The sequence below is a fragment of the Elgaria multicarinata genome, chromosome 10 (genome assembly GCF_023053635.1).
Source record: "Elgaria multicarinata webbii isolate HBS135686 ecotype San Diego chromosome 10, rElgMul1.1.pri, whole genome shotgun sequence".
Taxonomy (NCBI): Eukaryota; Metazoa; Chordata; class Lepidosauria; order Squamata; family Anguidae; genus Elgaria; species Elgaria multicarinata.
Window position 1 is genome coordinate 93,414,546 of NC_086180.1, and position 20,478 is coordinate 93,435,023.

At 44.3% G+C, this 20,478-nt stretch overlaps 1 protein-coding gene across 2 annotated transcripts in view; it reads left to right on the forward strand.

Moving 5' to 3' along the window:
* Positions 1-20,478, forward strand: part of PPP2R2C (protein phosphatase 2 regulatory subunit Bgamma) — a 303,850-nt gene that overhangs the window by 90,210 nt on the left and 193,162 nt on the right. For both annotated transcript variants that reach the window (XM_063135823.1, XM_063135824.1), the window contains one exon: positions 11,627-11,724. In XM_063135823.1, the coding sequence (XP_062991893.1) occupies positions 11,627-11,724 (98 nt within the window). The remainder of the gene's footprint in view (positions 1-11,626; positions 11,725-20,478) is intronic.

A 20,478-nucleotide genomic window follows, 5' to 3' on the forward strand; every position in this document is an offset into this window, starting at 1 on the left:
TAGGAGAGGTGAGCCAAATTATGGTTTGAAGGTTTCTTTTTTTGTATATTAAGCTTTTCCCAACTTTTGATCTTTCTTTTAATGTTGGACATAGGACCCTTCTGAGTGGGGCATAAATCTTAGAGTCCAATTCACTTCCTTAGCAACTTATACTGGCTTCTCTTCTATGTAGCAAACACACTTCCTTCTTCACGAGGGGGGGGAATATATCCAGTTCACAACAGCATTCACTAGAGGGGATCAGATCTAATCATTCACAGTCTCTCAATATCCCACATCTCCCTCACCGAATGCTGTTTCTTCCACCCCTTCACCCCCCTTCTCGCCACACCAATTAATCCAACCAGCAACTTCCACTTTACAAAGCCAGCATTTCAGTCATTCCCATGTGAGATGAGTGATGAAAGGTTATAAAACAAATCAATGTCTAGCAAGCATAAATTCCTTCTTTTTAAACTGCATCAGAGTTTACTTTCGCTTTCGCCGCTGCCGCTTACAAAGACATTCCATTAATCTCCATTCATCTCACCTCCCTTCATCGACTCTCTCCACTCTTCTCAGCTTCAGTAGCTTTTATAATCATTTTCTGTCGTTTGCTCAAAGATTTATGCCCATTAAAAGAGAGATAATTGCTTTTTCCAGCTAAAGCCGCTCAGAGCCTCAGAAGAAACCCGCCATCGCCATGGCTGCCAAGCTCCGCCCCCTGAGCAATTTTTTTAAACTCCCACTGTTAAGGCATACATTCTCCCAGTAGTGCCATGTCTTGGCCATCAATGATTCACCTTGTGATGTCTGCTTCATTTGTAGCAACTAGTTCACTCATCCTTAAGACCTGCAAAATTGCTAGGGAGAAGGCCGCCCTGCATCGTGTCACCTTGAACTGTGTCCAACCTAACTTAGCTGTGATCTAGCCCCACAAAGCCAGCAGAGTAAACATTACAGGCCTCACCCATTGGGTGTTGCTGATCACCTCCAGTGCAAGCCTTCTACTGACTTTCCAGCCCCTAAACAGGCTCAGGGATCAGAAGGATAAAAATAGTTGCTCCTTGGATGTACAAGGTTTGAAGTGTGCCCTAGTTCTGGCAGGCTGTGAATATTGAAATACCATCAGTCCAGATGCTTGATCGCAGTGTTTATTGTGGAGGTGCCCACAGGTCATTTGGTGAAGGAGTCTGGGCTGATTCCCACTTCTAGTGCCCTAGACTGGAAATCTCTCCTCTCAGAGGTGAGATTGGGTTTCTGTTATATTACTATTTACACCCAGAACATATTGTGCTGAAAATGTTGTGCTGGCTGACAACTCCCTTCTCCTGTCCTCCTGGAAGTGAAAGAGGGCTTCTGCCTGGTGTGTGAGCCAATTCCAATACCCTTGCATACGATTTTTTTTAATTATTTATTTACTATCTCACTTTTTCCTTCTTGCTAGGAACCCAAGGTGGCTTACATGTTGCTCCTCCTTTCCCTTTTATTCTCACAACAATCCTGTGAAGCAGGTTAGGCTAAAAGTCAATGACTGGCCTGAAGTCGCCCAGTGAGCACCACGGCCAAGTGGGGACTCTATCCCAGATCTCACTCTAACCAGTATACCATAATGGATTTGGGGTGGGTGCTGAGTCAGCTGCAATCCCTTATCCCATAATGGTCCCGGGACACTTTCACCACCATGGGAGACTTTACAATGTGCCCCTGAGCATTTTCCCTTGATTGAAATCCCAGCATACCCTAAGCAGAGCATCTCACTTAAACTGAGTCCTGATCGATGGGAAGGACTCTGGCCTGTGCTTTATGTGGGGCCCCACCGTGAACAGCCATGATCAGTGGTCCAATAACAAACAACAGTTTATTGCAGTCAATAGACCATTCCAACAAAATTACATACAAAAGGACTGAGCATACAATTAGCTATTAAAAAGACAAGTAATCATAGAGGATCTAATAGAAATGGCCAAGTTCAAAAACTTGGCCACTTGCTCAGTGATTGATTTGTCTGAGTTCCGAAGTAAAAGGGATATTAAGAATTCAGTTGGGTGACCAGGAAAAGATTGTAAAATGGGGTTCAGAAGATCATTCCTAGCCCCTTGGTAAAATCTACAGAACAGTAACACGTGTGATACAGTTTCTACCTCAGTATTGTTACAGGGACAGCATCTGTTGAGCAGAGGGATTTTGTTGTATCGGCCATCTAGAAGTTTAGAGGGAAGGACGTTAAGTCTGGCTAGTGAGAATGCTCTCCTGGTTTTGGGGATTGTTAACCAGCGCAGGTAAGGCATCCCATCTTTGCAAAAGGGGACTGGTAGACCTAGGGACTGTGGGGAGCATGGACCCCGAGCAGCACTTTGGAGATCTTGCATGTCTATATCGAGCAGCCTCTGTTTCACTAGTGATTTGGCACTAGCTAAATCCCTTGATAGTAGCATAGGGGATGACAGGCCTACTGAGTTGATTTTACTTGTCATGGCCTTTGACCAGGGAGATTCAAAATGGTCTGACAGGATCTTGGATACCAGGGAATTTGTTGGAAGTGCCAACTTGCAGTGAAGCCAGAAATGGATAGCATGGATCCAAGCCAGACAGTTAACAGAATTCAGACCAGCCTCTAACTTAAGGACAGCTCCAGAGACACACTTGGGAACACCAAATAACACCCTAAGGAAAGATGACTGAATGCCCTCATAGGAGCATTTAGAACACGGGAACCAGATTGGTGCCCCATAGAGAATCTGAGGGATGATTTTGGCCTTGAAGACCTGGACAGCTGCCGGGAGGAATTTCCCACCCCTTGTAAAAAAGAAGCGGGTAATTGCACCTGCATGTTGTTCAGCTTTAATCTTGGAATGCTTCCCCTGCTCTCTCCATGAAATGGTTTCATGAAACCATATGCCCAGATATTTATAGGAGCCCACTTGCTCAATCTTGGAGTTCCCCATGACCCAGGAAAATCTGACCTTACGTTTGGAAAACACCAGTACCTTGGATTTTGTGTAATTGATTGAAAGAAGGTTTTCTGTACAGTAGTTGGCAAAGCCACACAGCAATCTTTTGAGGCCCACCCTAGTCTGAGAAATCAGAACAGCATCGTCTGCATACAGAAGAAGAGAGACTTTGGTATGCTGTATCTTGGGTGGATGGGATGGTAATGGCTCCAATGCATGAGGGAGGTCTGCCAGATACAAGTTAAATAGAAGAGAACCGCCCAGAGAGCTCCGGCTATTGGGCGGTATAAAAATGTAATAAATGAATAAATAAAATAAGAGGAGCAAGCACACAGCCTTGTCTTACCCCACAGGATGCAGCGATCTCTTTTGTGCAATGACCTTGTGGGCTGCAACGGACCTGTGCGGTGTTGTTTTGGTAGAGGGATTGGATCAAGAACAAGAGTCTTTTGTCAACAGAAAGCTGTTCCAGTTTGTTCCAAAGACATGGGCGAGATATAGAATCAAATGCAGATTTTAAATCAATGAAGGCTGCAAAAAGTTTGCCACCTTTAGGGGCAGAGTATCTATAAGCCAGATGAGCCAGGACCAAACAGTGGTCAAGGGTTGAACAGCCAGGTTTAAAGCCAATCTGCTCTTCATCCAGTAGGTCATGCTCATTGATCCATGCCTTTAGTTTGAGACCTAAACAACTAGCATAGACCTTCCCCACTATCAATAGCAGACTAATAGGGCGGAAGTTAGATGGGTCATCTTTACGGCCTTTTTTATATATTGGAATTATGAAGGCTTTCAGCCAAGCTGCTGGGATAATGCCTGATTGGTTAATTAAGGAAAATAGGGAGGCCAGCAGTGGGGCCCACCAGCTGATGTTACTTTGAACCAGCTCTGAAGGGATACCATCAGGGCCAGGAGCCTTGCCAGGCTTTAGCTGGTGAAGTAAGTCCTCCACAGTGGGAGAGTCAACCGGGGGCCATTCAGGGGCAGCAGGAGATAGGCAGGGAGGGGGATTTGTGTCACTACTGTCACTGAAAACAATACGGAAATGATCTTCCAAGATACTAGCAAAAATATGGCATTCCGGACTGCCACTTCTATTGCTTAGCGCACCCGATACTAGCTGCCAGAAAGTTTTGCAGCTGCGAGTTACGGAAGCAGCTATCAACATTTGCCAGGATTCACAGGTTGCTTCATTCTTTTTGCGCTGTAACAATTTCTTATATTCTCTCCTAAGCACAAAGTATGAGTGTGGGAGTTGGCAATCATTGTTCGTGCGATATGAAGAATAAGCTGTTTGAATGCATCTCAGGAGATTAATGCACTCCTGATCGAACCATTTGTTTCTACTGGTTCTTGGGCGTGTCATTGTGCTGACAGAGTTTTGTAGGGAGGAGCACAAGGCCTGTGTAACCTCTTCAAAAGCTAAGATGCCCTGTCTAGGCGAAGCGGTCATGGAGATTGAATCTATAACATCCAGTAGACGGGGGGAATGGATTAACCTACTGAAAACCAGGCCAGTTTTGTGAGACTATTTGATCCTGTTAGAATTTACTTTAAGAGAGCCAGGAGAAGGACAGGGGTGAGTAGACAGTTTTGAGGAGCCTAGGTTGTCAAGAGAAAGCTACAGTGGGAGGTGGTCACTGTCAGAGCGTACAGCGACTCTTAAGTTACACCCCCAGGATTTAAGCTGTGGGTGGACTAAAATATAGTCCACTGTGCTTGCTCCCCTAGAAGAAATATATGTAAATTCACCCCAGGCATCATCAGCACTAGTGCCATTCAGGATACGGAAATCATTTCTAGAGACAAACTGGAGCAGACAGACTCCGGCAGAATTGACAAAGGAGTCTTTGGAGTTGCGTTGGCCAGCTCTGAGTTTGTTGTTGCCCAATGTGTATAGATCACCACACCTAGAGATGTCCAGGAGATGGGTTCCAGTTCTTGCATTGAAATCACCCGCAATTATAGGATAGGCTGAGGGGAATTTAGCTGACTGCTCTAGAAAATAGCCTTCAGCTTTAAGCCAGCTAGCCTGAATAGTCTCTTTGCAAGCTGTTGGGGGAAAGTAGACATTGAATATAAGCAAAGTCAGCCCAGCACCCCCCGATTCCAAGGCCAGAGCCAGTATGGATGAAGAGTGGTTGGGGAGTTCTCTTATCCTGGTGTCAAGGGAAGAAGACACCAGGATACTTAAACCCTTTCTGGCTCTGCCCTTGCCTTTACTTGGCAATGCAGGGAGGCAATAGGACACAAAACCATTTGCATAGATATGGTCATCACACCAGGTCTCCTTGAGCATGACCACATCAAAGCTGTTGAGGTAAGTTAGGAGGTCAGGGTCTCTACATTTAGATTTCCAGCCAGAGGATTTTTAGTGGGCTGTTAGCATGGCCCAAGCAGAGTCAATCTAATCCAAATATCGTGTCCATGCCTCCCTCCTGGTCTCCCAGAACACAGCAATTGGATGCAAAAGCATGGGGGTTGAAGGGTGATGCAATTTGCCTGGCAGAATTCTTGGTCTTAAGTGAGCCAATCTCATGAGGGTCCAGGGACTGCATGACAATCCAATCCGGCGTGTTGTAGCTGGAGCATTTCTGCTTTATGGGAGAGGATCCTGCTGCAGTAGAAGTGTTTCCAGATGGAACAGACAGAAGTCCACACCTTCCATGGATAGGGGAGACAGTCTGTTGGCCCAGATTTGGTGGATGTTTAACTGTAATCTTGGGACTTAGGGCTGGGGCCCCCTTGAGGTTGAGGTTTCTCTGATTATTGTCTGAGGAGCTTTCTACACGAGTTGTGCACCCCATCTTAGTCCAGATATTTTGCTCCTCTTTTGAGGGATCGGTGATGGGATGACCGTTGTTATGTTGATTGAGCTCAGGGCCCTGTTGGTGGCTGTTCAGTAATTGTGCTGTCAGAGCTGAGAGTCTGGACACAATCACGTTCTGGTCCATCGCAGGGAGGGCTCCAAAACTCTCAATCAGTGATCTCTCCTCTACAAGAAGGGCATTGGTGTTGATTATTAGAGGATTCTCAGCAGCTGGGGATTTATGGGGCATTCCAGGTTTTAGAGTATCTTTGAACGACTGAGATGGGGGATTAAGAGAAGAATCTGAGGGCATGCTGAGATCAATTAGGTCTCCAACAGGAGGTTCTCTGCTAGGTGCATTGACAAGGCTTGTACCTCTTCTCAAACCTCATATGTGGAAAGCCGGGATGGTGTTAACAAAGTGTCTATTTACAATTACATCCTTATTGAGTAGTACCTCTCTGGCACTTAGGATTTTTGCAGCTATGTCACAAGAATCAAATGTTGCAATAGCACGGGCTTTAGTATAGTTATAGAAAAGATATTCAATCCTTTGGATGGAGCCAGAGTCAATCTGAATCTCTAAGTGATCATATACGAACTGCACGAAATGTTTTGTGCGTTCCGTCTGTGTCAGCAAGCCCTTAGGCTTAGGGTAGTTGGAGAAGACCAGGTTTTGCTTTATTAGTTGTAGCTGCCAGGGATTGTTCACCAAAAGAGAAGTCACCCCATGATCTTGCGCAGGGGGCATCAAAGATGAAGTGTTTCCCTTGGTCGAGAGCGGTGGTAGTGGCTGAGGATCCTGAGGATAAACAGATGTTTTGGTGTTAGAGTGGGCACACTCTGCTTTAAGCTCAGTTGGTTCCATTTTTCCTTCGACCCTTGCATGGTGGACTGTGCTCACTGGATGAGTGGAGTTCAGATAGCTTGACTTCATGATCATAATCACATCCTCCAAGTGCTTAGCTAGGGAATTAAATACCATTTTAAGTGGACTCTTAGTGTTTGCTGAGGTTATTTTGTTTTTTGATTCCTTTTTGCATTGAGTTGTGGCATTGGCAGATTTGGATCTGTGTGTCTTGTTTCTCAGCAGTGTGATTTTGTTCTTTTTGTCCTTATCCCTCCTGCACAAGTTTTTCCCAACCTTCCTGTTGGAGGACACTCGGGTAGGGGATTTATTTGTGTCATCAACATTTAACTTAGACTTGTTGCCAGATGCCCGCATGAGTTTCTCATTGTGTGAGGATATTCCCCCTCCTCTTAAATTAACTAGCACAAAGTTCACTAAAGTGGACAGAAGTTCCTTACACTCAGTTAAGAATGTCTTTATCTGAGATAGGTCATCTGACCAGCAGGTAAAAAGGCTCCTAAGCAAATCTTGCTGGTAGGTAAACAGCTGCTTTTCAGAATGACAATCATCGCATGTATTGATGGCATTCAAGGGGTGGAAGGCAGATTGCTCTGCTAATGCATTGCCATTCCTGTTTATAGAGTTACATGGGAGATTCAGAATGTTAATACTTTTAGGACTCAGTCTATTACTTTCTGGGTGGTGAGGTGAGATTCCTGGGCTGAAAAGGGTGTCCCCTGCAGAGGCCAGTTCTGCAGCTAGACTGTCCCTACCACCCGTCTGAGTTCCTGGGTCCATAGACATCAGTAGGCATTTTGGGTCCAGAGACCAATCTAGAACCCCTTCAACCCCTTCAGCAGCTGGGTTTGACTTACAGTCTGGCTCTGCTTGTTCCTCAGCAGATGGGCAGAAAAAGTCAGTAATTTTAAACTGTTTGTGGGCCTTAACAAAGGACATAACATCTTCAGTCACAGGCTCCAAGCCCAGCTGTTTGTATCGTCCTCTGGTGAAAACCATAACACAAGAGACGAAAAGTGATAATAAAAAGTCACCATAACAGAACAGTTATATTTAAAATATTGTTTAGAATTTTGTTGAACAGGACAGACAACTTGGATTTAAGAATAATATTAATAAAGTAAAATGGATAAGAATCCTGAAAAAAACAAAGAGTGTTCCCACATGTATGGGCTCGGATTCCACCTTCAGACCTAGCCACCTAAAGTTGCAGCTCTTTCAGACTTGCTGCTTGCATTTGTTTTCCAAACTGTTCCACTGAGTAAGTCGGGACAACAATGCAGACAACACTGATAAGCTGATAAAACCGCTGCAGAGAAAGCTTCAGAGAAGGTTGTTTGTTTGTCTTGTAAAGTCTTTTCTGGACTAGTTTCGGTTCAGTTTACTTCAGCTGGAGTTGTAGTTAAAAAGCTGTTTAATTCTTAATTTCTCTGCTCTCTTGTGCTTTAGCCACAGAGAGAAATAAAAAGACAACTTATCAGGACAAGGAGGCATTGTTCAGGCTAAGACTTACTGTTTGGTGTTCAGTGTTTACAGTAGCTTAGATAGTTAAGGATTTAGTAGCTGAAAGGTAAGCGTTCTTACAGAGCTCAAGCAAGCTGCAGCTCGTAATACCGGAAGCCAACAGGCTACTCCAGTGGTCCAATATATCAACTGCATTCCTCTTCTCTACTTAATGGCTTCTCCTTTTGCTTCTCCTTTCCCTCATGCATAGAGGTGACTGGGTCTTTGTCTGAGCTGCACCTTCCAGTGCCCATGCTATCCCTACATTTGCCTTCCCTTTTGCATTCCACCACCCTGGAGTGTAGAACCCATCCCTGCAGAGTGGGGATGTGAGCCCCCTCTGCCCAGTAGTCCTTGGCTGATGTTAAGGGTCCCTCCTCCATGAGGAGGGCCCACCTGATTTTCCTTCACTACCTGTCCCCCTCTGTGTTTTGTAGGATCTCACTTGACTTTCTGGCTCTTCCTGACCCTTTTGGTCTGGGCCCTGCTCCTTCCGGGCATTTCTTACTTGCTCAGTTCTGTGGCTGATACTGGGATTCTGTTGTCCAGCAGTGCAGAGGGCTGTACTGCCTATGTGGGCTGATTGCCCAAGTATTTGGAGAAGATGTCATGGAGGGGAGGAGGAGATACCCACAACTACCATGTTAGGTAGGTTACACTGAGTGTCAGCAACAGGCTAAAGAAACCTTGTTCTTTCTCAAAGTGTTATCCTTTGCGACATGAATTATTAACAGGTGCAGCCTTCTGTTATCTCTTACCCTTATTTCAGAATATCAGACTTGGCTCAGGGACCTACTGTATGGAAAGGTGGTTCTGTGCCTATTCACCTGCCCCTCATCTGAGGCGGAGTTTGTATCAAAGCCGTGTTGGGGTCTGGTTTCTCTGAAGCTTATGCCCCTTTGATCCACACCTATAACATTTACATAAGAACATGTGAAGAGCTGTGCTGGATCAGACCAAGATCCATCCAGTCCAGCATTCTACTCACCTACTAGCCAACCAGCTGCCTGCAGGGCTAGAAGCCACTGATAGTCATCTACTCCAGGAATTTGTTAACTCCCCTTTTACAGCCATCCACAATTGGTTTTCATCACTACATCTTGTGGAAGTGAATTCCATACTTTAAGTATATGCTGTGTTAAGAAGTCCTTCCTTTTATCTGCCCTGAATCTCTCAAAATTAGCTTCATGGGATGGCCCTATTTCATTCTCCTGTGATAAGAGAGGGGGAAATTGCCTCACTCTCTACTTTCTCTACACTATGCATGTCATGTCTCGCCTCCTTCCAAACCTAAAAAGCCCCAAAGGGTTGAAACCCTTTTTCTCATAAGGGAGTTGCTCCATCTCCTTGATCCTTTTTGTTGCCCATTTTTGTTTGGTTTCAAGTGTGGTTACCAGAATTATACATAGTATTTCAAGTGTGGCCATACCATAGACTACATCTTGTACAAGATGTAGACTAAGGCATTTGGGGTGGGTGGGTTGTTTTTTAATTCCTTATCTAGAATACCTAATCTTTATATGTACATATTGAGGGGGATGCTTGAGCCTGGGACCTGCTGCATCCTTCAAGGCAGATGCTAAACCCTGTTGCTATTATTTTTATGCACCCCTCCAGAATGTTATGTGCTACCTCTAGAGGTCCCTTACAACTCAGTGCTTCTGAGTACAAGGAAATTAAGAATTTCCCCCCAATTCTGTGATTCCTGATTTGGTAACCGTTGTTCTATTAGGCCCAAGGGAGGGTCCAAGTGAGGCTTGCTGTAGGAGGATGTGAGGTTGGGGGAAGGGTGAATCTAAGACCAAAGAAATCCCCCAGACTGCTGATACGCCACAGGGATTGATTGGGCAGGCAATATTATGGACCCTTGTCCAGAGGCCAGTATAAATAAAACCCCACATGTCCCCAGTTCCCTCCTTCTAGGAAAATGAAGTCTGAGTGAGTGCTGAAGCTCCTGCAAGTTCTCTCCTCTCAATAATGGGGTGCTGGAACATTGCTTTTGTATATTCCCAGGTGTGTGTAGGTTTGTGCCTGGTTGTGGCTAAGCCTGGGTACTTTCTGTAGCCTTACCCCACCACCCATTTTACCAGTTGCCAAGCATGTGCTTTACCACAGAACCACAGCCCTTCCAGTGAGCTTTATAGGAGAGGATTTAATGGGGGGGATTGGGATTGCTGCAATGTCCATTTATATGGGTCCTTTATTGCCTGCCCTCTCCCTAGAGTGGGTGATAATTTCTTTCCATTTTGGCTTCTAATAAGAGCAGCCCCTAAATCCCAGAGAACAGTTTGGGGCATGAGGAGAAAGGAATGGCCTAGGCTTCATGAGATGAATTGTTTGGCCGCCACCTCAGAGCGAGGAAATCTAGCAGCCCCCTACCAGCCTTTTGGGCAGAACCATGGGGCTTGGGTAGCAGATACTCATAACTTATGCAGGGACGAAGACCTTCTTTAGGGCAGCTTTTAAAAGTAACTTGTGCCTCCACTTTTGTTGTTTGTACTTGTGCTACCAACAACGTGGGGTTGGTTCCATTTTAAAATGGCCACTGCCATGTGTCCTATCTCTTTCCAATGGTAGCTGTCAAATTCAGTATGGGGAGGATTATACCATTTTCCTATAGCCTGGCCAAGCTGGTGAGAAATTAAAAGTGGGGGAAAGAGCATGTTGTTTCCTGAGCAGGAGGGGGGGGCAGAAAGTTATGGTCTTTTGCTGCCCTAGTTGCACTTTTTCAGCCGCATCTCCTCCAGCTTCCTTTCCTCCCCCCAACTCTGGTTTTTCTTCTCACCCCAGGACCAACTCCCTCCCCTGCTCCTTGATCTCCAGACCTCCCAACAAACAGGCAAGTTTGCTCATCTTCCACTGCTTTGCTTCCCAGAAGGTGTGCTCCTTGTCTTGATAGCAGCAGAGGCAGTGCTGTTCTTCCACGCTTGGCTTTCTGAGGTCTTTTGCTTGCTCCTGTTTTATGGCAGAAGGGGTGGTTGGTTGGTTTGCTCCTTCTGGAGCCCATTTTCTGGAGCTCTTTTGAGAGCTCAGTGATCTCTTTCCCCTATGGATTTACTCTTGGGAAAGTAAGCAACTGCTGAAGACAGCAACTGCAATCCTGGAGCTGCATGGGAGGACTGCCTGAGATTGAACTGGAGGTAGAAAAAAGGAGAGATCTCACTCTGCTGGGTCTGCCTCTTTGGCAACACCCCATCATTGTGTTGATTGGCTCAGCAGTCCCCTCCTGGGGAGGAGATGCTAACCGCTCTCCACCAGCCTTTCTCCCTTCACTGTCGGCCAGCGCACCTCACAATTCACTGCTCCCCGTTAAGGCCTGCCCTAGTTCTCTGGCAGATCATAACATCAGTCCTGCTCTGAAAAGGGTTCTGGAGAGGCAGTTCCCTGCATTCCCCTTTGTTATACCATTGGCTGAAGATAGGGCTCAAGAAAAGAAGAGGGGAATCAGTTACCATATTTTCTTCTGGTTTGTCTGGCCACACCATTGTAATTTTCTTTCTTTTTCTTCCGCAGCTGATGTAATTTCAACAGTTGAATTCAACCACACAGGAGAGTTGCTGGCAACAGGGGACAAAGGTGGTCGAGTTGTTATATTCCAAAGGGAGCCAGAGGTATGACTTGCATCAAACTTTCAGTTATTGGCAGATCTCAGAGAAAAGTAAGAGCTTTATCACACCAGCCTTATAGTCTGCATTCACAGCAAATTCAATGCAAAGGACTCAGTTGCTGCCTGAGTTATAGTCTGCTTTCAGGGCGAAGGACTCCGATGACATGCACCATGTCCAGCTGGGATTGTGAGTTTTCCTCCTCTTTTGGTGGCGTATTTTGGTGCTCAGAAAGTCTGGTTCTTCCAGTAATGTGAAAGCACACCGCTCAAACCACAACATGTACTTTCATCCCTAGTTTTATTTATTTATTTATTTATTACATTTCTATACCGCCCAGTAGCCGGAGCTCGGTGTTAAATTCGGTTTGAATTCGGTGTTCCGTGGGTGTGTTTTCAAGGGGCAGAATTGCTGATGAAAGAAAGGGGTGTGTCTTGTCTCCAGTGGGTGTTTTTAATTGTCAATTCAAATCCTTCCTCCTCCTGCTTCCTCCATCTTAACTAGTCCATTTTCACCTTAAAATAAATGTGGGAAATGCACCCTCCTTGCCAGCAGCACCCTCATTTTTAAAGATAAAGAGATCCAAATTGGCGCAGTGGTAGGTCTTAAGGAGAGCTTTCAGCATGCTGAATTTGAACCAGATTGGGTCATCCATTGATTTTTTTATGGGGTTTTTTACATTTCCTCCCTCAAATCCATTGGAGTTTATAGTCTGCTAGTATATTTCCATTCCTTTGAACATCCGAAGCTGTGCACTTTCAATGGGATTTACTTTACTCAAAAGTAAATCCCATTGATTTCAACTGCTAACATGACATGCTGCCCCTTTGTCTGTGCTTGGAGGGAAGAGAAATTGAGGGAAGGGGGGCTGGAAAGATTCCCCCTCTTTCTGTACCCTTTTCCTAAGGAGGAGCCACAGAGGGAGGGAGAGTTAGGGTTAGGGGTTAGGGGAATGGCTGTAGCCTAGGCAACATGTATTAAAATTGTAGGTAGGGAGAGCGCCAATGAATTTAAATTTCACCAACCAATGAATTTAAATTTCCTCCCTCAAGCCCTTTGGAGCTTATAGTCCACTACTGCGAAGGAACAGAGGCGCGGTCTTCCACCCCTTTGAACAAGCGAAGCTGTGCATCTTCAAGATTGAAATGCAAAGGGGAGAGGGGAAAATGTGAATTCACCCCAGCAGCAGTTTAAATGGGACGGTTTTTATTTATTTATTTATTTATTTATTACATTTTTATACCGCCCAATAGCCGAAGCTCTCTGGGCGGTTCACAAAAATTAAAACCATAATAAAACAACCAATGCTCTCTTAGAGCTGCTTCCCTGCTGAAGTTTGGGGCAATCGTTGGAGGGGTGCATGGAGTGCAGAGTGGAAGACAAAATACAGTTTGATGGAAACATCCAATTTGGGGTGAAGTGGGTTGCGCTGCCCCACAGATCTCCTTGGAACTTGCTTGAGAAAATCTATGCCCCGATTGTAAACTAGCTCCCCTGGAAGAAACCCCCAAGAATTTTAGTGTGTGTGTGGGTCCCCATCCTGGGAAGTGCCCTTCGAATTGCAGCCTTAGGAGAGGGTAACCACATAAACAATGCTTAGTGGCAGCGTGTTAATTTCTTTTCTGCCCCCTTTTAGCTCAGATCTAGGGGGCTGTTAGGCCCAACTCCCAGTCGAGGAGAGGGGAGGATGAGCAATGTGGCGATACCCACCTTTCTGTCCCTTAGGTATGTCTGGGTTTGTATGTTAAGAGAGTGCAAAAAGTTTGACTGAGTGGGTGTGGTGAGAGAAAGGGAGGGATGAGTATAAATAGGTTGGCTGAGGGGATTGTGAGGTTTTTTAGTTTTGAGGTTTGGTTTTATTCTGGGAGTTTTAGTCTGGCTTGTGCTTCAGGAGAGTGTTGGTGTGTGAGGAGTGAGAAGAGATAGAATTTTAAGGGACTTGGGATTGTTGTTTTAAATATAAAAATATGCAGGTTTGATCTAAATTGAAATACTAAAGATCTGTTCAATTTCAATAAACTTTACTTCGTGTTCTGTTACCACAAACCACTAGCCAGCTCGGATTTATTACCTGCTATATTACACAGTGTAAAAACATCTAACAATACACCTGCAGTTCAATACCTTAGTAATAGAACCTATTTCCCACAACCCTTTACCTTGTTCCCTCACATATAGGGGAGAGGTTGTGTTGTTTTTACCCTTTCCTCAGGCTGTTCAAGAGGTGGCGCTTGGCTTGAGAAGGGTGTGCTAGGCAAGGCCTTCTGTGTGAGGTCAGTGCCATCACAAGCAGACATGAAGCAAGTGTTGTTAAACCGGCGATCATGGCTCCTTCTCTTGGAGAAGCGGGAAAGAAAGTGAGCGGGCGAAGTGGTGGTGGTGTGCATGTGTGCTTGCTTGCATCTTGAAGTTCATGAACTACAGATGTGCTGTTTCCCTTACTCAAAGGTAAATCCCATTGATTTCAACTGCTAGCATCACATGCTGGCTTACCTTTGAGGAAACCCCATTGAACAGAGAGAATCTTACTTCTGAGTAAACACATATATAACAATGCCCATACATATGCAGATCATGGAAGAGGGGAGGGAGGTTTTCAGACAGCATGAATGGAGGGGGAGTTGTCCAACTTACAACAACCAATAAACTGTGGGGGGAGGTACAAATGAGATCAGTGGGTGAGGCCACGGTGAAAACAACAAGGTGTGAGTGAACCTCCATGGGGTAATGCCAATGCGCTACAGGAGAGGTATAAAGAGCCTTGGGACATACAAACGCACAAGTGTAAGTTTGCAAGTTTTCATACGGTATATAAGCACTATATAAATGAAGTGGGATAATTTGAGGGGTAACCACAGTAAAAGGGTATTTGGGATGAAGGCTCAAGTTGGGTTCTGGGTATGAGATGAATAACTTATTCTTGCTCCACCTGCCTAGTTTGTTTCCCAGACTTGAATGAGTGTACATGAAATTCACCAAGGTTGCTGTGAATGTCTGACTGGGTCTGGGAGGCCAACAGATGACCCCCCCAATATCAGCCCCCCTGTAACACTGTCTGCAAGGAGAGTGTGAGAGGTTTGCACAGAGTGGTGGTTGTAGTACTGGTGGGTGGCATGGTGGGGACTAATGCCAACACCATCTGCTACCACCACCATTTTGCACAAAAAATACTTAGGTAAAGTTCCTGGACTTGGGGAACTGGGTCCATCATAGGGATTCATCAGGCTCCAAAAGGGCAATGGACAACTCTACTTGTAATATAACAGTTTCAAAGTTGGGCCTCTTTGTCCCCCCCTCTTTTTTCTATCATATAGTATCTGAGATTTTATTCTGGGGTTTCCCCCCCATCCATATGAATTAGAAGAACAATTTAGTCATTTGTTTATCTGAAATTCCAATTGGGAGATATTGAAACGAAGTTAATTTTGGGCAACATCATAATCTTCATTGCAACAATCTTTCCTGAAAATGACATGTATGTGTTTCCCATTGTTTGATTAATAAAGCACATTCTTTATAGAAACAAGTCAAAGCAAGATGCGCACAAACCGGCCCTGTGAAACGGGCACAGAGGAGGAGAAGCAGCAGGTGGCTGCTATGCCCCTGAAGCACTGGGAGCAAGCATGCAAGAGGCTTGTGGGGTTGACCCACACAGCCCATCTACATCTCCCAGGCACCAGGAGGGCAGAGAGGCAGTCAGAGAGGTGCTACACACACACGAAGTAAGACTATGCCATAGATCTGTGCAGATGCCAATACCCCACAACGACAGCACCCAGGAAGAAGCGGGCAGGCGGGCATGCAGCAGACATTCCTGGGGGCACAAGTAAGTGAGCCGAGGATTGTTTCCACTTTCCAGGCCATTCAAAGCCAGTAATGAAAACCAGCCCTGTGAGGCGGGAACAGCACAGAGAGATGCCTTTTACATTCCATAACTAATAGGAGCTAGGACGATAAGAGTAAACCTTTTGTACCTTGCTTCAGAGTTGATTGACTGCACTGTGATCACAGCCATTATTAAACAACAACAATAATAACATTAATAATAGCAGTACTAATATTAATAATATAATATAATCACAACAATAAAAACTTGAACCACAATGAAAGCCTGCCTGACTTCACTGAAGAGGGAAAGCCAGGAGAGCATTGGCTATGGGGTGTTATATAAATTTAATAAATAAATAAATAAATAATTACAGGAGGGGTGGAATTAAAAGCAGCAGTGTTGCTGAATCTAGGAATGATCATAACAATTTTTTTTAAAGGCTTTGTCTGACTTTATTACCAGCAGAGGATGCTCGGATTTCCATCAAAATTGGCATGAATGAGGATACATTTATAAGCTCTCATGGTGGCCGGGTGCAAGTGTGTATCTTGAAAAATGATGGAGCTAACTGCATTTCTGAAAATGGGGGGGGGATTTTTCAAATATTCCCCAAAAATCAGGGCATGCTTGGATTTCCTTCAAAATGGGCATGTAAAAAATGTATAAGCTCTCATGGTGCCCATTTTGATGTTTCTAACTTGAAAACTAAAAAAGTTATAGTCGTTTGACATTTTCAATGCAAGTCTATTGGGGGGGGGGGAACGGAGCTCCAATCTAGATCCAGAGCGGAGCGGAGCAGACCATAGGGGGATCGACCTGGGGCAGAGCAGATCCGATCCAGAAGTTGCAGATTGGGATCCAGAGCGGATCGGGAGGTTCGTGCACAGCCCTAGTAAATAATAGGGCTGTGCTCTGCTTCGGTTCGGTTCGTAGAAGCGACATCAGATCGGCCAGATTCACCTCTGCCAAAGGCGGAGATGGATCAGGTCGGGGTGAGGCGAACTGTTGCGAAGCAGGTCGCCCATTTGCAGAGTGATCTGCTTAGTCACGAGGCTCCGCCTACTATTTTGGAATTTTTTTCTCATAGGATTGCATTGGGCAAAAGAACACCTATAACTTCTTTGTTTTTAAAGCTACATCTCTGAAACTTATCTTGAGGGTTATATTATTTATAAACCCTTTTGTTCACTATGCCAGTGAATTAGCAGAATAGCAGCGGTTCTTAACTATGAAAGTCAGCAAAGACCAAATTAACTTCAAGACAGAGTCTATTTTGTTTGGTACAAAAATAAAGTATTTTACTGATAGAAAATAACACAGTTTATGGCAATACAAATTTACACCAACATACTCACACACTTGGTCATACACGTTACAGCAGGGCTCACAGCAGCAGAGAGGGAATATTTTAATCTGGTTACAAAGCTCCAAAACTCTCTTTATATACACTTCCCTGAACAAATGATGAAACCACTAATTGGCAATGGCAAGACAATTAGACTTTGCATCATCCCAATAATTCAATAAAGTCCACCTGCAAACTTGACCTTTAAGCTGATTGACTGATGCTGAGTCTTCAGTTTCTTCCAGGTTTTGCAGGCTTGTACAAAGATATGGAAATCACAAAAACCAGTCCTAATTCAGGACTCCAACACCCCTTCTTTTTGGGTTTTCCACTATTTCACCACGTTACAACATTTGTACAGTTAATCACATTTTTAGCCCTGCCTGAAACCTAACGTTTCACAAATCTCCCAATGTTTGATGGCTCCTAACGGTTTTGTAAAGACGTCTGCCAAATTATTCTGGGACTCACAGTAGGCTAACTTCAATGTTCCACTAGCTATGTGTTCTTTGACATTATGAAACTTGATAGCTATGTGTTTAGACTTTATCTTTAGGATTTCTGAATTCGCCAATGCAATTGCTGCTTGGGAATCACAGAACACAGTTACAGGCTTTGCAACATGGATTTTGAGGTCCTTTAATAATTGCAATAGCCATGTAATCTCACCACAAACATCAGACAGTGCCCCATACTCAGCCTCACATGAAGATATGGCCACTGAAGCTTGCTTCCTTGACTTCCAGGATATTGGGGCTTTTCCAAATAATAGAATATATCCAGACGTGGATTTTCTATCTTCCGTACAGCCTGCCCAATCTGAATCCACATAGCACAATAAATCTTCATCTGGCTCTGCAGATAAATTTAATCCGTGCTCCAAGGTGCCTTTTAGGTACCTTAAAACTCTTTTCAGGGCATTCCAGGCTGGTATTGTGGGCTTTGCAACAAACCTGCTTAAAATGGCGACAGAAGCTGACAAATCTGGCCTAGACCAGTTAACTAAGTACAACAACATTCCAACCACAGACCGATACAAATCTGGGTTGCTAAAACATTCACCTTGTAAAGTACTTTGTATGTTCAGTTCCATGGGGCTTTTCACCGGTTTGCAGTCTTGCATCCCACACTGTTCAAGTAACACCTCAATTTTCTGCTTTTGACTTAGCAGAAAGCTTCCGTCCTCCGTTTGTTTAACTTCTACCCCCAGGTAATTTTTCACTGGCCCTAGGGATTTCAAGTTATACTTACTAGCCAACTGCTGTGCTACTTTTTGGACCTCTGCGTCACTATAACAAGATATCAAAATGTCATCAACAAACAAAATTAAGGCTTTATAATCCTTACCACTCCCCTTCGTGTAAAGACAAGGGTCTGCAATGCTCCTAGAAAAACCCATGTCGTTTACCAGAGTGTTGTTTAAAGTTGAATTCCAGCACCTCGCACTCTGTTTCAACCCATAAATCGCCTTCTTTAACAACCAAACTTTGTTGTTGTTATCAAACCCTTCTGGTTTCCTCAAGTACAATTTTTCCTGGATTGGTGCGTTTAGATATGCTGTGGTAAAGTCGTACTGACTTATTTTCAACTTTTCTTTGGCTGCAAGGGTTAAAAACAAGCGTAAAGTCTCTGATTTTACAGTGGGTGAGAAAGTGACGTCATAATCGACGTCCCTAACCTGATTATATCCCCTAGCAACCAGCCGAGCCTTGAATTTAGTGTCCCCGTTTTCAAGCGGCTTGCGTTTGAAAACCCAGCGGCAAGTTAAAGATTTCTGTCCCGGAGGCAAAACAACTTCTTCAAAAACCTTGTTCTCTTGAAGACTCTGTAATTCGCTTTCCATGGCACACTCCCATTGTTTTCGTTCAAAAGAACTTAATTGCTTTACTTCCGCATAAGAATTAGGTTCACAGCTCACATTACAAGCATGTATTCCAAGCCTATGGGGAGGCACGCCTTTGTTTTGTCTTTGAGACCTGCGGGGGATCTGCACCTCCTCCTCCTCCTCTTGTTGCTCTCTGTCTTCTGGCTCGGTCTGAGTTGCTACAGGCATTTGCCTGCTAGAAGAATCTAAATCTAGTAAAACTGACGGATTATCATGTACCGATTCCCAATTCTGCTCAGCAAAGGAAGCAGATTTTGAGACAACAATTCTTCCTCCTTTGTGCAAAAACCTCCAACTACCATTTTCATAACCAACAAACATCATTTTGACTCCCCTGGGTCCTAGCTGTCTCCTTTGAGCTAAAGGAATATTCACAATTGCATAGGATCCCCAGATTCTGATGTGTTTTAAACTAGGATTTTTGCCAAAAATTAAGAAAAAAGGAATATTGTTAATGGCTGAAGACCACGTTCTGTTGCACAGATAGTTTGCAGCCATAAAAGCTTCACCCCAAAGCTTGGGATCTGCTTTGGCATCCTTCATTAAGCATTCCATTTTCGTTTTCAGCACGCCAATCCGCCGCTCCACATTCCCAGCTTGCCAAGACGCCATGAGATCTGTAAACTTATGAGAAATCCCATGCTTTCTGCAAAAATCAGCAAACTCTAGACTTCTAAACTCGCCCCCCCGATCCGAACAGAAGTTCTGTATTTGCCTTTGCAAAGATCTCTCCACCTTTTTTACCCATTCCTTTACTTTGGCTAGACACTGAGACTTTTGCTTTAACAAATATACCCATGAATAACGTGTTTTGTCATCTAAAATGACCAGGGCATATTTAGCTTTCCCATAACTCTCTGGGAAAGGACCAGTCAGATCTAAATGTATTAGACCAAGAATGTCCTTATGTCTCCAGTCTCTTACACGTGGAATATTGGCTACACGTGATTTTGCCAACTTACAAACGGAACAGTCAAGGTAATTCTGGCAATTTTTTACTCTCACATCTTCAGCAATCTTGAGAGTTTTGCCCAGAGATCTAAAACAAGGATGTCCAAATCTCCTATGAAATAAATGTAGGCAATTGTCATGGGGAGAAATGTTTTTGTAAGTCATAGAACTTGAAGAAATATCTTCCTCTCCACCTTGGCTCTTGTCCAGGAAAAACAAACCGTTTTTTAAACTGGCAGTCCCCTTCAGTTCTCCATGCCTGGAAATAAAACATTTCCCCTCCTCAAAGGAGACAGAGAACTTTTTCTCCATTAGGTTTGACACACCTAAAAGAGAATGACTTAAGTTGGGAACAAAAATAGCATTAGCAAAGCTTTCGTTAAGGACAGGAATATGGCAAATTCCTTCTCCCTTCACTTCCTGCTTTGAGCCGTCAGCAAGGAAAATAAATCTGTTAGACGTGACTCTGAAGTCCAGGAAGCTTTCCTTTCTAGTAGAAATAACGGAATTACAAGCTGAGTCTATCAGCCAGATAGCTGAGCTTCCGTTTCCTTCCTCCTTCGACATCTTGCTCACTCCGGCTGTAACGAGCTGTGCTGACTTCTTTGAACAAGAAGCATTTTTCCAGCGATGCTCAGAAACTTTCTCAGGTTGTAATCTCACTCTACAGTCAATTTTCTTATGTCCAATTTTGCCACATTTCCAGCAAACAATTGTTTTTTGTGGCTTGTGCTTTTTAGAAACTGAATA